General features: G+C 42.2%; 1 protein-coding gene across 2 annotated transcripts; it reads left to right on the plus strand.

Moving 5' to 3' along the window:
- Positions 1–4,145: 4,145 nt before the first annotated feature.
- Positions 4,146–8,624, plus strand: foxj1b (forkhead box J1b). Of its 2 annotated transcripts, none has more exons than XM_038734966.1 (3): positions 4,146–4,548; positions 4,748–5,397; positions 6,018–8,624. In XM_038734966.1, exons 2-3 carry the CDS (start codon positions 4,816–4,818, stop codon positions 6,891–6,893), a joined length of 1,458 nt encoding a protein of 485 aa, XP_038590894.1. In that variant the 5' UTR covers positions 4,146–4,548; positions 4,748–4,815; the 3' UTR covers positions 6,894–8,624. The 2 variants fall into 2 exon arrangements, with proteins under 2 accessions (XP_038590894.1, XP_038590896.1); XM_038734968.1 differs by having other exon boundaries at positions 4,798–5,397.
- The last annotated feature ends 10,864 nt before the right edge of the window (positions 8,625–19,488 follow it).

Genomic DNA, 19,488 nt, shown 5'->3' on the forward strand with positions numbered 1-19,488 from the left:
CTGTAAACTGTAAACATCCTTTTATCAATGGCATGTTTGTAGTTGAGGGAGAAGGAGAGGAGAGAGGATGGAGGAAAGATTGAAAATAGAGACGCCTGCTGGTGAAAGGAAGAACCTGAAAAACAGACTTTGAGGTCTTTAACATCCATGATAAAAACACTGAAAAACACTTTGAGGTTTCCCAGTGCATATTCATATTCTAGCGTGACCTTTGGTGTGCTTACTCTGGTTAACAATCTACAGATCTATGCCACTTACAGCTGCCATGGGGTCATTTATGGGCTTTTGTCATCACGTAACTTAAACCAGGAGCACATCAGAAGACATTAAGCTCTTGAAGACAGTTCCACACAAGCAAACTGCTTATTTCAGATTTCCAGTGTTAACCGGATCAAACAACAGGGTCACAAGTTTGTTCAAAATCTTTCTAAAATGTAAATAAATTTCATATATTTGTGATATCTCTGAGGCTCAAGTGGGAGGGGGACAGTCCTGAAACTAAAACCCAAACATAAAAGGGCCTACTGTCCAACAATAGTCCATGATTAACTGCCCTCTTTAGCAGCAAGCAGTGCCTACACTGTGGCCAATTTAAAAAACTAGTTTTGACATTTTTGGGCATACACTCATTCCCTTTCTTGCTGAGAGTCAGATGAGACAATTGATACCATTCTCAGAAATTTGTACAATAAATATGAAGCTACTAGCTCATAGCTTAACACAAAAAGGGAAACAGCTAGCTCTGTCCAAACAACCCTGTTAACACTCTTTGTGCTAAGCTAACTGAGCATGGCTGCTGGTGGTAGCCTCATATTTGCCACACAGACATGAGTGTGGTATTGATATTCTCGTCTTACTCTCGGCTAGAAAGCCAATAAGCGTATTTTAGTCAAAACACTATGCCTTTGGTATAATTAGGTTTACAATCATATAGTGTTTTAATCTAGTGTGTTAAAATGTAATCTGTTTACGGGAGTATTATCACCTATAATCTCTGCACAAGTTAGTTTAGTGACAAATGTCTAGTATGTCTAAATATCTTTCCCTAAAAAACTATAGTGAGCTTCACAGTTTTATAGCCAGAGGATTTAAATTCAGCGACTTTGCCAAATGTTAGGGGTTTTCCAAATTAAAACCCCTCCAAAGGTTACTGATACTATTAACAAGAAATACACAGTGGTGTAACCGTCCTTCTCAGCAACCTCTTTCAACTCATTACATGTACTTCAGCCATACTGTATGTGCTTAGTTCCTGCTGAAGGACTGCGAGAAGCCCGGCAACAATAAGAACAGCTGTTCAAACATTTGCCTGTCTCACCAGCAAGCCCTTTGTCAAGAACCTGAACAAACCTGGAGACATTTTAAAAATCAAGCCTCCTTGACGGGATGCAACAGCTGGCCTGACGTATCCAGGATCTTCAGGCAGTGCAGCATAGATTTTGCCACTCATCCATCCTCGGTGCCCTACACTGAATGCCAGCCCTTGTCAGACGCCGCACTCCAAGTCCTTCAGCAGATCTGTTGACAAAATCTGTCTGGGGAAGAAAAGAGATGGCTGGCAGTGCATAGCGTATGAAATATCCTACATACACATGAATGCATGTGGGCCACAACTCTTGCAAAATTACTTCTGTAAAGGCTTTCCCCCTCCATACCAATTGTTAGGTGGCCATGATTGTTTCAGTATGCAGTGCTTGACTTATACCAGGTCTTCGCTTTCTTGTTCAGGGTACTGTGGCCATGAAAAGGCATGGATGCAATTGGAGGAGGGTACAAACAACATGAAGCTGTAAAAAGTGACCTCTGTTTGTCAGAAAACAGAGCAAACAAATGAGCAACATGAAGGAAAGGTTTGATTTGACATTTGAAGGAGGAAACCTTGCACCCATGGAAAGTATAGGAGTAAGGGGATTCGCCAACCCTGTCCTTCCAGGGCACAGAATATTCCAGTAAGGGCTCACTGCACTGGTTGCATTTTAGAAAAATAGTCTAGTAAATATGTCTGATTTATGACATTTGCAGTGAAACATATGAAGCAGGGGTGCGTCCCTTTTATGAAAAGCAGTAATGGTAAAAAAAAATTATAACAAAATACTGGTTCATGTTTGACATGCAGTCTGATTTCCTTAAGTGCACCACTTTAACAAAACAATCTGTGCTTTCTGCAGGTTGTAGCACAACTTGCTCCTCCACACTGCCAGATCAGTGCCTTAAAGGTCCAGTGTGTAATATTTCTGAGGATCTAGTGACAGAAATTCAATATAGTATCAATAACTATGTTTTCAGTTGTGTATAAAGACCTTACATAATGAACCATTATTTTTTTATTACCTTAGAATGAGCCATTTCTATCTACATAACCACGGTCCTCCCCTTCCATGGACGTCGACATTTACGCCGTCATGTCATCATGAAAACGAACAAACAGCGCTGCAGAGGCGTTTGGTCACTACATTCTTCTGGTTCTACTAGTGGTACAATTCAGGCAGTGTAGACACTCAACACTACTTATATGTACGTTGAAGAAGAAGAAGAAGAAGACGACGACGACGATGACGACGAAGAAGAAGTAATAAGTTTATTTATTTTAATTTTTTGCCACTATCAAAGCACCATAATCTGATGGCGGGCCAGATATTATTGCTGGCAGGCAGTTTTGGCGATGGTCCATAATCAGAGAGAGAATGAATGTGTTTCCTTGGTCAATGTTTGTATAAACTTTATCTAATGTGTGGTATACATTTGACTGCGGTGCAGAAACAGTGACAGTGTTTCACACTCTTGGCTTACATTTTCCATGTTATCTGTCAGTGGCCAAGTCACTATAACATATGGTTTTACTGAATAATTAAGTAAATATAATTTATTAATATATCTACCTTAAGAAACCTAATTTCTTGACTGGCTACTCTCTGCTGTCTCAGAAGCCACCGTAGCTGTCCTACGCTCTTTGATAGGGTAGGGCAGCGTTAGACTGGACAGATGGTTGCAATTTGCAACTTCACCGCTAGATGCCACTAAATCTCACACACCGAACCTTTAACATTTAGTTTGGCAGTCTGGTGTAGCTGCAATGCAGTATTAATCCGCTGAGTGGCAATGTTTGCTCATAATTCACTATTGCCTCTTCCATTTCAGTTTTACGTGAATTTGTGTCGAAAGTGGCATTTAAAGTGACTGATTAGTGTTGATGTATACCAAATAACAATCCATTTACACTCTTTCTCTTTCTCTAAACCTCAAATTTCATTTTGTTGAGTTGACATGGTATAGGCCTGCTGATAGGGTCACGTGAATATTTGACAGGCTTGGTGAAATAGTTTCAGAAGATCAATCAGAGAAAAAAACATTATCAGTGGGGCGTTTAAACTACATTAAATTGCCCATACCAAGAGGTGGGAATCAAAAACCTCTATAGGACGTCGTAGTTGTTCTCAATGAACTCAGCTTCCTTGTAGTCTATAAGCCCATCACTAAAGAGGAATAGTGGATATGCTGATTTATATATTTGTGTGATATACTATGACATGTCTGATGTATGACAGCTCAACCTCACTATATCTAAACAAGCTGACTGAACTCTGCTACCAATTCTCTTCTGTTGAAATTTGCATTATTGAATCCATTTGTTTAAATAGCCTAATCAAAACATCTTTATTACTCTGAGGTTTTAAATTTCACACAATATCACTGATCTGGCTTGTTTTTGTTTTTTTAATTGCCACTGGATTATAAATGTCAGAACGGATTCTATATAATTAAAAAATATTTGCCTTTTGACGTTTAAATAGGAAACTGCAGGTCTATAATCCACAGTGAAAAGGGATGGTAAATATAGGCTTATCCGTTAAATTGGCCTGCTTTCCATGCAGGTGCAAAAGTGCGCTCCAAGCGGGACCTGCGGCGCGTTTTTTCCCCCCTCAGCGCCAGCACCACACAGAGGTCACATTTCAGCCTGTTTCCGGGATGAAGATAATGATTAAAGGCAGATAAACCACACACTGACTGTTCTCTCTGCAGTGAACCTGTAGTGCACTCATTCGACTCATTCATTTGAGTGCCACCTCCCCTTTTGTGTGTGCGTGAGTGAGTTAGTTAGTTGGTGACTGATACACATAGCCTACATGAAGGGAGAGAGAGAAAGAGAGAGGGCTGTTAAAGCAGAACCTGGAGAAGCAAGGATAGTCAGCCAATCAGAAATCCCTTCAGGCGTTTAAAGGGATGGTGGGCAGTCTCTCGGGCTTTATGAGCGACTTATTTTGCCACCTCCAAACATTCTCAGGTCTTGACCTCCCACCGACACTCAAACAGAGCCGAGCGTTTGAATGAGTAACAGTCTCGTTCGCCTGAGTCGGCACTGATGTGTCCTGAGTGGCGTTTTTCTCCTTTTTCCACCGTATGAGCTGCTGCTGGATGCTCCTCGCCCTCCCCCCGCAGCACTTGTTGCGCAGAGACTGGATGCGCCGCTGAGTCCTTAGAGAGAAGAGGCAGGGACGGACTGCAACAGGTGCACACACACAGGATCTTCTCCAGAAGGCTGCACCGGAGGTAGGGAAATTACGTATCATTTAGCAATATGTGGGATTAATATAGGCTATTGCTTGTTGGGATATTATTGGGATATTTTAACCAAACACTAGCCTATTTCTTCAGTGGCGATTTATTTGATATTTGGCTGTGGGGGTGATTTAGATGCATTTTTTTTTTTGGCTAACTGTTTTCTTTTGCTTTTTCCTTTGACCTCAAGATTTAAACAAAACTTTAAATGCCGATTTGACGATCTTCTGCCGCCTTCAGCTCTCGCACAAAGCCAGGATGCCGGTTCTGACGAGCCCCGACATTGCCAACAAGTTTAAGGAGAAATGGCTGGCGGTTCACCCGGAGGATCCGGTCACCGGGTCCGACTCTGCCCCCCTGGACGACAGCCTCACCAGCCTCCACTGGCTCCAGAATTTCTCCATCCTCAGCGCGGACCCGGAGCGACCCAACGGAGCTGGACCGGGCTGCCCGTCCGCCCAGCAGCATCTCAAGCGGTTCGGCTTCCCCAGAGGTGGCACCGACTCTCCGTCCAGCCCGCCGGCCGGGGACACCGCCGCCACAGGGATGCCTCCGTACCTCGGGAGCCCCGTCACCTCTGGTAGCGACTCCACCGCGGCACCGCGGTTCGCCAGTTGCACACATCCGGCGAACAGCTACCCACAGATCCTCATCCAGGCCAGCCCGCCTATTGAGGTCGACTACAAAAGCAACCCTAAAGTCAAACCGCCCTATTCCTACGCTTCTCTCATCTGCATGGCCATGGAGGCCAGCAAACAGCCCAAAGTGACACTGTCCACCATCTATAACTGGATAACGGAGAATTTCTGCTACTACAGACACGCGGAGCCCAGCTGGCAGGTAACCGAGACCGGCTAACCCTCTGTCTATTATTGATGAGTCAGATAAATGGCGAGGAGAGGGATAGAAGGGTGAGCAATTGATCCCAGTGTCACCATCAGACACCACATCTTTATGCCACAGGGCCTTTCTTTTATCAGTGTGGGAAAACAAAAATCATCAGCCATAGTGTGAATCTGAAAAACCTCCAGCAGGATTCGAGTCTAATTTCAGCCTTTGCTGATTTCCATGACAAGTGGTTTTTAATACAAGGGTTTCAGAAATTTCCATCTTCCAAGAGAGTGCTCATACAGGGTTTTTGTCTGAGGGGAATGGTGATGGGGTGGAGAAAGCACTCTAATGTGCATGTGTGTGTTAATGAGGGCTCCTGAGAGAGATGGCAGCTAAGCACAGCTGATCATGTTTGAAATGCACAGAGCTGCATGTTACTAGAAGGCCTCATTAGGTACATTTGCTTTCCTATACAAACAACAACAATACCCCCCCCCCCCCCCCTCTCTCTCTTCTCGTCTCCCTTACAAAGACAAACTGGCACATTCAGTTTTTGCATGACTAACTAAAATGTGCTCAATGCCAATGGGATCTTGTTAATTATCCTTGTGTTTTTGTCTTTGTCACAGAACTCGATTCGTCACAACCTGTCCCTCAACAAGTGTTTCAAGAAGGTCCCCAGACAGAAAGATGAGCCGGGAAAGGGAGGCTTCTGGCAGATTGATCCACAGTATGCTGACATGTTTGTCAATGGCATCTTCAAACGCAGGAGGATGTCTGCTAACCACTACAACAGCAGCAGCAGTGGCACCCACAGACAGAGCAAACTGGTTCAGGGTTATCACAGCACTCAAGATGGCTGCCCTTACCAAGGGGTGGGCGGCAAACGGAAGCACCTGCCTTCTAAAAACAACAGCAAGGCAATGAGGTTGACTGAGTCTCCTCTTTTGGCAACAGAGGCCCACAAAGCAGACATGCTGAGGGGGGACTTTGACCTGGCATCCGTGTTCGACGACGTTCTCAGTGGGAACTGTAGCACCTTTGAAGATTTGGACATCAACACAGCGCTGAGCTCCCTGGGCTGCGAGATGGAGGTTTCCATGCAGGGGAGGCAGCACTCTGCGGGGCTGGGGAGGTGGTGTGGAGGAGGGGACATCATGGGTCAGAGCCAGCACCTGAGCCACCATCAATCCTACGGTTACATGGAGCTGAACGCCGCTTTAATGGATTGCACAGCCAATATGGGAGAGCTCCATGTGCCGCAGCAGCATCCGCAGCAGCAGCTGGACCAGGACCAGCTGCTCCAAAGCCACCACCACCTGCATCAGTTCGACGAGCCCTCCACGCTGTTCCCAGAGCAGTCTGAGGGGACGGTGCTGCAACCCTGGGAGGAGATCAAAGAAGAGGCTCAGACAATACCTCTGACTCTGGATCAGGGATTTGGCCTGTGCGAGGGATTCTTCACAGAGATGCACCCATGGGAACGAGTGGAGGCCTATCTGTGACCCCAAACTTCCTTGACTCCTGATTATTTAAACTGAGTGACCTGAACATCTCTGGTTACTGGTCCAACCCTATATTAACCCCAAAAGGATAACAGTGGTGACAGTTAGAACTACAGTCCAGTTACTTCTGCATTCCCTCCAATCCGTCTGCAGTAAACTGCATTTGTAATTTATTTTTTGTAAATTTACTTGTCCTGTTACAAACATGATAATGTCAAATCTATCTTGAACTGAAACTGTGAACACAGCTAACAAAGATTGATCTGACTATAAAAATATGTTGGGCAACATGATTACTGCCTTATCTCCTGGCATAGACTCCCATTTCTTCCTTAAGGGTGTCAGCTGATTGACAGGAAATAGTCTGTAACATGGCACAACACTGATATATCCGGAAAATGAAATGACAACACAACAGAGTAATTTTCATAAACCAAATCAAAGTTTGATGTGGACTGTGAAGGATTAACAAGTTTCTTCAGATGGAAGAAAAATGAAGAAAACTTGACTGTGTGTAGACAACAAGACATTCTTGTCCTTTAAGTTGGATTTTCTGAAACTATAACAGCTCAAATGTCCGGCAGCTGGTAATAAGAGAATGTATTCAAATGAGTGCTGAACTGGATTGAAATGCAGCTATTTGTTGCTCTGGGGTTTTTTGATGAATTTATGGCATTGACAGAAGAAAACCTGACCACCCTCCTTCAAGGCACTCTTAACAAACAAGCACTGTCACTATGGGACTGAGAAGATTCACCTGAGTCTATTTTGCTACATTAGCATTAAGCTTTTTTTATTTTACTAACATGCAGTGAAATCAGCCATTCATCTCAACTGTCAATGTTGTGAGATGATGAAAGAGCAGTTACCAGAGCAAGAATGGAGATAAGAAAACTTTAAATTCATAGTCTGAGATTAGAAATCAGTCATGTATGACTTTGTTATATAGTCAATTTTAATATATATTCTGTAAAGTTTATAGCGTGAAGCTAGGCAGGAACATTTGCCATTTGTCTACAGTTATGTATTGCAAAGCTAAAAGAGGAGCAGATCAGAAATCAAACATTATGCACTTTGTTAGGCAGCAGTTTTAGGAAAGCAGAAAAGCTTTTTTCACCCCAGGAGGTTTAGTTTTATTTTGTGTCGTATTGAAAAGATATTTTCTAAAGTTTACTGACCATAATGAAAGTGACACATATGCTCTAATTGTCCAGATCATTTTCTTTTTGAACAACTCCAACACTGAAATTAAGTTGACATTTTCTTGCTTAAATATACCGTTTTTCTTTCCAAATATATATAAAAAACTGGGCATTTGTTGATTATATTTTGTATTTTGCCAAATTTGTTGATAAGGCATATGCATTTCATTGGTGTTTCTGTGTCGATTAATAAGAAAACAAAAAGAGTTGTGTTTTCTGTCACTGGGTGATGGACTTCCCCTTGTCCTTATTGATTACTTTGGTTTGGGTCTTTTTAATTTGTATGGTTTGTTTTCACACATCTGATTTTTAAAATGTGTTTGAGAACCTAATAACTCTGTTGTTTCGCGGGGGACAAATGATGAGCAGGTACATAAATTCAACTCTGTAACGCCAGATTTTCTTATTGTATCATATTGATCAAGTTTGATATGAACTCTTTAATCTTACCATGTTATTTTAATTTGTACTTTTTTAAGCTGTTTAAAAATGCAATCATGCCTTGATGCAATAAATGGTGTCAGTTAAAGAAAGAACAATAAGAAAAAGCATGTATCATTCACTTGTCATTGTGGAAAATCGGAGATTAGAACCCCCACATGTGGTAGAACGCAATATAAAGATGTAGCCAGGATTAATGTTTGAGTTAGCACTGCTTGTATGTGCTGTCAATAGATGAAAATGTCCATTAAGTATTTCATTAATCAGCACACACAGTTCTAGACTCACTCGGTATTTGAAATATACAGGGAGTAGATATAATAGCACAAACAGCTATACAATATAATGTAATCTGATACCATAGACAATAGCTAAATCTACTTTTAGCGGGAAATCTGTTTGATGAAACGGTTTTAGAGGAGTGTTTATTCAACTCTATGATAATTTTTGAGACAATACTCATATTTGCACTGAAGACACCATATTGAGTATCTGAGGTCAAAGTGTTTGGTGCAAGTAAAGCCAGTTACATTTGAGGAGGAAAAGGTTTCTCACTGTGAACAAAGTAAACGAGGCAGGAGCCTACGGTCATGCTAGGGTCATTTCACGTATTCCTGTGAGATCAGATTGTTGCTGTAGTCTACCTGTGCTGAATGCTAACATCTATGCTAACATGCTCACAATTCTAACATGCCGATGCCAAACTTCGGTTAATCTGTATCAACAATTGTGAATTAGGAACCATTTCTGTACAAAAAAAATCAACAGTTAGTATGAGAATGCAAAAGTAAGAAGGCTAAGAATCTATACCCACGTTAGCAGCTCTGAGTGGCTGTAGGCAGCGGTGCTTTGGACTAAATGAATAACATCAGCATGCTAATATGCATACTCAAAATGATAGTAAAACAGCTAATGTTTATCAGTATAACGTTTACCATGTTCACCGTCATAGTTCAGTGTGTTAGCATGCACAATTTTCTAAGGAGCACTAAATATAAAGTACAGTCAAGTCTCAGGGGAATGTCATCATCCTCAAATAGCCTATTTAGTAGGACAATTTGGCCATAAACCAAAGTATTGGACCAAATTGAAACGATGAACCAGATGAAGGAAGGTTGGGTTATCAAAGTGATTACAATGCATCCTCTTCGGACAGTGAATGCATGTAACAAATTTCATGGCAACCATCCAAGATATTTCCATCTGAACCATAGTGGGCCTACTGACAGGCTGACAATGCCATTCCTAGTACTGAACTGCTAGCATGACTTAAAACAACATGGAGAAAAATAGGTATAAAAGCAAAGTCTTTCAGATAAAATAAATAGAATCAGGGCTGGACTGGGACAAAAAATCGGCCCTGGCATTTTTGGCCCAGGCGGCCCACCAAAATCGGTCAGACACCCCTCACCAATACACCATCCTTCCATTTAAGGGCTCAAATGAGGGGTGTGACAAAACTCTTAACCCATGAGACAATTGCACAACATTGCACAAGATTGGGGCCATGACAACAAGACAATATTATATTTTAATAGGCCTACTGTTTAGAAAAAATGTATTGATGAAATAGTTGATGGGGGGTCTGGGGGAGGACAGAAGATTTTAAGCATTAAAGAGGTGGTATTATGCTTTTTGGCTTTTTCCCTCTGCTTTATTGAGTTATATATCTTTTTGTGCATGTAACAGGTTTGCAAAGTGAAAAAGCCCAAAGGGAGTTCCCATCTTCCACAGAAAGCTCTGCTCAGAACAGCTTGAAAACAGCTTGTTTGTAGTCCAGCCCTTCACTTCCTTTACTTGTGATGTCACTATGAAAACGCGTCATAAAGCTTGCCAAGCGATGGCCCGATCACCTCACCTCCATCGAGGTTCCAAGCGAGCTGAGGGATGATACTAAAATGTAACATGAAAACACGACTGATTGGTCAGAGAGAATCATGGAGGAGCGTGTGAGGCCGGCCAGCCACCCGCTCACAGAGCCCTCTGCTCCCGCCGTCACACAGACCGCTGCAGCAACAACGGCAGAGGAAACACAGCTGGAAGGTTTTCATACCGCTTATCTGTTATCTGTAACGTTACCGCTTAACGTTTTAACTTAAAAAAGAGAAAGCTGTGTGGATCGCTGGTGTGTGTGTCGCATTGAACATTACGTCGCGGCAGTTGTGTGTGGCATCGCTATAACGACAAGCTACGTACTATCTCTGGGTACTACCCGCAATGGAAAACGGAGCAGCGCCGAGTAGAGTCGAGTCTGTCGATTTGTGCTATGGTAGCATTTTCCGGAAAGGCAGCATAGATCGTCAGAACACGGCAACAGTTCAACGTTTAGTCCTAAAAGACGATGCAACTCCGACTCTGTTTGGGCCTAGAAATTCACAATCACAACCTGTAAGTATGCTTCATTGGTTTTGAATTATATTTAAATTCACACGGCAATGTAACTTTACAGAATGTTCAAGTGTGGAGTTGCTAACACAGCTAAAGTTATAGCTATAATGCTAATGTTACACCTGATGTGAAAGCTACTGAGCAAATGTTCAAATTGTTTGGCCAATTTTAATGTAAAATTGAGTTGAAATGTGGTGATTTTTGTAGTGGTTTATGGTAAGATGTGGAACAATGATGTTGCGTGGTTGTGGACTTGTGAGTAACTTATACCATCTGCTAGGTTACAGTCACAGTCTGAAGAGTCTAAATAAGATTTTGAACCTGAAAATGAGCATAATACCACCACTTAATTTCCTGCATTCTGGGGACATTTTCTGGAGACATTTTTTTGCACCAGGGAAGAACAAAATTCAGGTGGCAGGTGACAATTCAGAATATAAAAATATAATAGAATATAATGCAATAATCAGCAGCTTATTGTTTTTAGCTTAAGTTACTTTTTTTGGACAACACAGTTTTCTCTCTATTTGCATTGCAGGCTTATTGTGCAAATAAACATTTTTCATAGCATTTTTATTTGTTAATTAACATTTCTTGGTGCAAGCTATTTTTCAGAACATTTTTAACAAATGCTTTCAAAAGTGGTGGGTACATGTCCCCAGCATCCCCAGTGTAAATGACCCTCCTCCCTGCTCCCTCCCTACAGGTTGAGTTACTCCATGCGTAACGCAAGAAACAGAGAGCAGAGGGGGTGGGGGCAAGTAAGAGATGTGATTGGGCCGGCCCAGTGTCAGTGTAGAAAATTACCCAATGGGCCACTGTCGAGCCGATTGTTGTCCCATTTTTAAAAAAACATTTATATAAATAAATAATTTACCAGCCCAAAAGTGCGTTGGCCCACCGGGCATTTGCCTGGTAATCCAGATTACCAGTCCAGCCCTGAACAGAATAAATAAATAACTGTTCAGATAAGCAGCAGCAAATACAATAAATTAAAGCCAAAGACTGCCAAATGTGACTGTCAGAATAGATAGAAAATAAATATACTGCACTGTTAGAAAACATGTCTTGGTGCACAGGTAAAGACTAATACCAATTACATATACATCTGTGTTATAAAGAACCCAGATTGAATATGTACAGAATGTGAACAGTGCAGGTTCACATGAATGCAGTGAAATGTAATGCTTTCTTTCTCTCCAAAGCTAGTAAACTGAAGGCCATGCATCCACGTGGGCGGCGCACACACACGTTGATTCCATGTCTTATCAGAGCATTCTCCACAAAGATGACATGTATCATAACTTTTAGAAAATGCTCTCAAAACTTACCGCCGCATATTTTCTCACCCTTTTCCAGGATTTTGGTTGCATGCCCTGTATGAAAATGTGCTTTCCCACCTCAAATCTCTTTTTAATTGAAATTGTTGGAGGAAAAGGGGAGAAATGCGGCTTATCCCCGTCCCTTTGGCTTGCGCCTCCCGGCCGCGACAGGTCATGTGTGGAGATCTCCGGGAATGGGTGAAATAACTCAGATTCCTAAAAACAGCAGGAACTACAGCCAGATTGGACGAGGAGTGTGACCACTGACCACCGTGCGTGGACAAAATCACTCCAGCTGACAAAGAGGCTGATCCTGTGACAGCTACAGGTCATTTTCATACCAGGTATAGCCCTAGAGGTCATTTCGATTTGCAGAAGAAATGCGAGGAAAGAAGTGTCACTCGCAGGCTCAAGTTGAAGGGTAAAGAGGCATCCATTGTGCCCAAAGGTGTGTGTGAACTTTCACATTTGTCTCTGTTTGTCAGTGACCGTGTGCACTTGTGCTTTTGTGCGGATACATTATATGCCCATAATGTTTGTGTTGGTCCACATGTTTCTTTGTCTGCACTCGGTGCGATGTGTGTGCTGCCCGCTGAGCATGTGTGTACACGGCTGCGATCGGAGCCCCGTGGCGGCCCAGATAACACTATCTCTGTGGAGCCAGAGCCCTGTGGTTCTATTCAGCGTGGTGGAGGAGAGGCTGGGACTGCCCAGCACGCGGACTTGCTCAAAGAAGGAGGAACAAGCTGTGCTGTCACTGTAGGCTAACCTGGCTTATAATAGTTTATAACCTCCTCCTTGGTGCCCCTCTGGGGGGCTCTGCATCGTGTTTGTGTGTTAGCTTGGGGAGGGTTACACACAGAGGATGGCAAAGACAGAAACAGAGACAAGAAGAGGGTGTATTCTGTGCTTTATTGCCACCATGGCACCCTCTGCACTGCTCCTGATTAGAGTCAAGCATAAACAGGGTCAACCAGATTTGCTAAAGAAGCGCTCCTCCCAGCATGACATAGACAGAGGGTTCAACTCCCCATTTATTGGGGATAGCCACAGAGCTTTTCTTCATGGAGACCAGCTAATAGAAGACACATGATGGGGGTCCCTCACTAATTAGATCCTTCATTGTCACACAAAGCAAAAAGTGGCAGTGGGAAAATGCCATGAGCCTGTTTTATAGCCCCTGAGGAACCCCTGAGTGTTAGTGATTACATGTACAAATAAGTGTTAGATCACAGTGATAAATGCAATTGCCTCATTGGTGCATAAATCAAAGCAAGAAAAGGTCCCTTTAGCAGGAGTAACATTCACCTCTCTGAACTAGTGGGAAATTGTTGTCCATCTCTGGTTTCCAAGCCCTCATCACATATTGATAAGGGAAAAAGACTGGGATGATATTCAGTGGTCTGACCATGCCTCTTCAGACTGGCCAAGAGGGGGGACTTAGGCAGGAAATACACCTAAATAGTCTGTCCAAAAGGCTGTTGTTTATTTATGAAATGCTAATGAGGTTTCCATTTAGATTGCCTGTTCCAATTTGAAAGGAACTGCGGATGGTAAATTAGAATAAAAGGACTGCAGTGTAGTATGGCAAGGGGGTTTTCTTTCATTTACAGAGATTAGGGTTTACCTCCTTGCATAATGTGCACATGGCCATGTTTACATACAATAAGAACATGATCATTACTCTAAGAAGTGAATGTTTCCTAGCATTATCATTCAACAAAAGCCTTATTGGTGGAGTTTTTGCCCAGAATAGCTTTTATTCTTCTGAACGTGGCAATGACTAATGAAGACTGGATCTCTAATTTGCCATGAACCCACACAGAAACCCTCTAGATTTTGCTTCAGTTTTGATGTGTTAATTTTATTCATTCGGGGCATGTAGCACAGACAAATGCAGGTGTGCAAATGAGTGCACACACACAGATGGCTCTATTCATTCTTATAGGAGTGCTCTGGACTTATGTGTTACAGTCACTCTTTGTACCATTTTTCTTCTTGCCCTGTTTCTATAACGATTCTCTCCAGAGCTGTGGACTTGTGGAACATACACAGAGGATTAGACATTTGCAGCAGGGTGCAGCAATATCATAAACCTTTTCCATTACATCTGTTATGCTCCTAAGTACTTAAAGTGCCTTTCCCATGCAGGCCTTGACCTTTACATTTTTCTTCACAGAGTAGATGGTGACTGCCTCTGGTATGGTTTTGCAAGGTGGACCCAAACGCAGGACACAGACACAGGGGTAAGGTGACATAAGGGAGATTTATTGTAAGGAAACGAGGGAAAGGAGGCGGAGAGGCAAGAAAAATTTGGATGGCACAAAGGGCAGAGGGGTGATGATGGATGGCAGATCCGGGCCAGGCTGGACAGAGAGATGACAGTAAGTGGCGTGGGCAAGCTGAAGTTACCTTAGGAGTTAACAGACAAGCAAGCAGGGAGACAAGCAGGGAGGCAGATGATCCACTATGGCACACAGGAAAAGACAATGGATATTAACAAGGAATCAAAGCGAGGAACAGTGCTCAGAAATACACAGGCGTTACAAGCGGTGACTATATTGCATGGTAGCCAGTGGGTTTAGAGCCGGAGTTGAAATACTGCTGGGTTGATGAGTAGGTGGATGGCAGGTGGGCAGGTTCAGCAGGAGCCAGGCGAGTCAGAGAAGGATTGCCACGCCCACAACACTGACACACAACCACAGAGGCCCTGTTTACATCTGGCATTAACACGTGTCTTGGGGGATCCGATCACAAGAGGACAGCTCTAGTAGTGTGATGCACTCAAGATGCATTGAAATCTGTTTGCTCAGACCACAATCAAAGGTGGTCTGGGCTGCAAATGTGTAAAAATTTAAAAAGTGCAAAACAAGAAGCCAAAGCAACAGGCAAAATGGATTCTTGCTGACGTAGTACACATATAACATGCTGTCTGATGTCCTCTGGCTGCTCTGCCTCAACTCTCTGTGATTTAGGAAGTTTCCTGATGGATAGATAGCTTTACTTGTTGCTAAAGTAACTGCTAGCTGCATGACTAAAGTTAGCTGACTCTGCCTGGACTGGGATCTTGGAGCGCTGGGGGAGTGTTGGTGTTTACATTGCTACCAGTGACTCAAGAGCCAAGAGCTTTGGACCATTGGGAGGAGGAGGTTTAATAAAGCTAATTAAGCTATATTTAAGCTTTACAGCTAATAGGATAAGGTGACCAGATTTCTGAAATGAAAACCGGGGACATTTTTGGTTTCGTGGTCAGTATGTCATTAAAAATTATAATGTTATTATATATGAAATAAAAAGGGGGACAATTTTGGTTTCATAATCTGTGAAATATAACTCTTTTGAAAGAAATCAAGTAATTTTGAGGCAGAATCTACCTATTATGCAATAAGTCACTTTCTGGCAAGTGGAATACTGCATTACATGGTTTGTATTGGCCATTTAAAGGTATTTCAACAGGTAAAAATTGGAGATTGGTTGGTACACAGCAAGTTAAATAACGTCCAGTCAAAAGGATAATTGCAAAAAAAGATCATGTCTTTATTTTATATATAACTAAGCAGTATAACAGATTTTTTAGACATAGGCCTACCAAACACATAACTTTATTCCATCTGCAACAACAGGCTTCTATTATTGCCTATGAACACGTAGGTTAAATGTCATGCCTCGTTATGCTATAAACTGCAAACACCGTCCACAACGTTTTATTCTGAAACGTAAAAGTATTACAAAGACATACCTTTGCTATACCACGGACATAAAGTGATGTTTATTTGCATTTTATGTCTGTTTGATCCAGATAAAGGAAGATGTAGATGTCAAAAGACTGGGCGATTCAGCTTTAACATGCTACGCGCGCTCCCGTGGACGGCAATCAATTTTCTGCGATCTACGATCACTTTTCAGCACAACATTTGTCTGCTCTGCTATCCAGTATTTCTGGCCACGTTAAATCTGATTTCAGGTCTGTTAACACCTCATAAGGTCTATGATTAACGCACAGTTAAAAACGGGGACATTTGGTCACCTTATAATGGGACCAATCTAAACAGCTACAGTTGCAGCTAGTGGTTTACTTTAGCAATAAGTAAATCTGTCCATTACTCCATAAATCACTGACAGCTGAGGCAGAGCAGCTGGAGGACATCAGAGAAATCAGTGAATAACGTTATAAAATTGTGTTTTCGTTCAGTAATCAGTGAGGCCCACGTTTTTCCAACCTAATTCTTGTCTCAATTGTGGTTTAAAAAACAGTAAACTCACCCAATTAAGGTTTAAAAATGACACATTTAGTCTTTGCAAACGGAAATGATGTACGTGTTCATTTGCATATAAAGCAGGGAAGTGAGATCTGATCACAAGTGTTCACTCAAGGCACATTCAAATGCCTCAAATGTGTGAACTAACGTACTGAGAGCTGGCCTCAGAGAGAGACAGACAGGAGCACAGGAGACAAAAGGGAGACATAAGGAAACACAATGGAAAATATTGGGGTACAGCCATGGCCCTGACAGTCACTCAGTGACTGTGCTGCTGCCAGTGAGGTCAACCTTGTGGAAAACACTGTCAGCATGCACATCAGCATGCCAGTCATAGGGATCATTTGACTGTGAACGTTGTCCACTCCTGCGTACTGCTGTTTTGTGTTTGTGTCAACTGAATTTCAATTGGGTGTCATGTGTCCTATTGTTTCCCATTAGCTCTTAACATGTGATTTTTGTGCGTATACTAATTTATTATATGATATTGCGTTTTTAGTCAAACGCATATACTCTTGTACAACACCAGTGTGCCAACTGTCATTTCAAATAGCATTGCATATAATTGTAATTTCATTCAAGTCTCGTATATGTATGTATATGTACCAGATACAAGAATACATCACCCAGTATACCCTCTGTGCACTATAGCCCTGCAGGAACCTTATTAGGAATCTAATTTACTCACCAACTTCAGTGCTGACTGGTGGCAACATGCTAGAACACATTCCAACAGGGCAAGGAACACAAGACACACGATCTGACCGATTGTAAAAAAATGGTTCTTTAAAGCTATGCTTAAGACCTAGTCACACCAGAAAATGACTAAGTGAAGTTTATCTGCACACCCTCGAAAAATAGCCTGTGGTACACTGCCAGAAGCAGGTGTGGTAATGAACACATTTGTAATAAATCGGGAGAAATACAGGAGACTTGTGACCCTGCATGGTAACCAGGAGAGGGCAATGAAAAACGGAAGCCTTCGGGGAAAATCGGAAGAGTTGGCAAGTATGATCATTGCAGAGGCTGCGAAGAAGATTTTGTCACAGAAGATAAAAAGCAAGGTGACCAAGCAAGACACTGGACAATAGTAAATATCAGACTAGCTTTTTTTACTTCAATAAAAAGTTATTGAAGTGTTAGCTAACTTACTAACTGTTAGTTCCAGTGACTCCTGTCTGCAAATTATTTGTATTAGTAGAGCAGTTTAAACTCTGACAGAATAGGGTTAACTAAAAGTGGGTGGTGCCACATGGTTACTGTAATAAGATAACTGTGCATTCATGTAGTGTCAGAATAATCGGAAAAATTATTTCCCAACTGGGAAAATTCACGTGAACGCCCCCTGAAATAGGAACAACAACAAGTCTGAGAGAATTTTGATACATGAGTTGCTTCATACACGTAGAAACATGGTGGACAACATGGTTGATGGTTAGAAACGTTTGATTAATGGTGCAAAATCACGTTTGGCATACATATTTATTTGCAGCCGTGTCATTTGTGATATGCTATTAGGTTAGTTTGCTGTTAATATGAGTTCTCTCTAACATTCACCTTCAAGATTTCCAAAGAAAGACACATATGAATAAAAGAATATTCATTATAAAATTGTACAGAAAAGTAATGTGTATTATCTTGAATGTGTGTTCTTTTGGCTTCTGTGTGCGTGTATGTGCGCATCTTGGCATCCATCACTTGGTCAGTGAAAGACATTCTTGCCCCGTGCCTTCGGTCTCTTGGTCGCAGGGAGCGGTTGATTGTCCCACAGGCAGACAGGGGGAGGGCACACAGCTGCCACACACACAAAACACACACACAGCATAGAGACAATTACGCACACAGACTCAAGCCAGTGACAGATTACTCAGGCACACTGATACAACTGCGTGAAACCTCACGCTGTCAAATGCTTGCACACACTCATGCCCACACATAGAGGGCTAGCCAGAGGGCAGCGTGTCAGGAGGGTGAGCGTGGACGAGAGCGCAGAAAGCATGCCAGGACAGCGCTGGAGCTCTGCCACTCACACAGCATCAATATTGGTGCCAAGGAGCAGAGCAGAAAACAAGTCTGGACCAACCTCCTTGATCTGGCCTGCTGCTCTGCTTATTTCTCAGCCAGGAAACTCCTGCTTAAATCTTTGTTGAGCTCCAGAATTCATGGTCACAAAGAATCTCGCCAGGTTCAAGTTACGATGTGCAACTTTTTGTCCTGAGGCAGCTGAATGTTAGTACTGTCCTGTCCTGTCCTGAAAGTGACAGGCTGCTCCAGAACCTGTTGGTAGCCTAGATCAGTGGTTCCCAACTTCCTTTTTATCTGTACCCCTACATCCCTGTCAGATGAACTCAAGTACCCCATGACTGACACCACCGGTTCAAAACGTGTTCTGAAGTGGATGTTAAGTGGGCCGTGGTTGAAGTGGGCCGGAAAACACCTGTACTCATACCAGCACCTCGACATTTTACTCTTTGGTGTACCGGGATATTTTGTTGCATACCGGGACTTTTCCCAAACTGCCGGTAATCTCCTGTTATTTATCCATAACTTTATCCATTTATCTATTACTTTTAGCTAACTCTTGCAACCATTTTTCTATTTTTTTTTGTTAACTATTACAACTTTATTCATAACTTTTAGCTGACAATTGCAACCATGGTTCTATTTTTTTTGTTAACTATTATAACTATTTATCCATAACTTTAACCATTTATCTACAACTTTTAGCTAGCTATTGCAACCATATTACTTCAGCTAACTACTTCACCTGTTTAACTCATAGACTGTATATAAAAAGGTTTAACCATTACCTTTAGCTAACTGTTTCAGCTCTTCTCACTTGCTAACGAGTTTTCATGCAACCTCAGTGACAGCATGTAACTTTAAGGCATTACTAATTGTGACAGTACATTTGCTAAAGTTTAACATCACCAATGGCAATTTGTAATCCTAGAGGGAAGTTTATTTTATTCCTAAATACAAA

The sequence above is a fragment of the Micropterus salmoides genome, unplaced genomic scaffold, assembly GCF_014851395.1.
Source record: "Micropterus salmoides isolate LMB-PRFRI ecotype aquatic unplaced genomic scaffold, ASM1485139v1 Ms_hic_scaffold_21, whole genome shotgun sequence".
Taxonomy (NCBI): domain Eukaryota; kingdom Metazoa; phylum Chordata; class Actinopteri; order Centrarchiformes; family Centrarchidae; genus Micropterus; species Micropterus salmoides.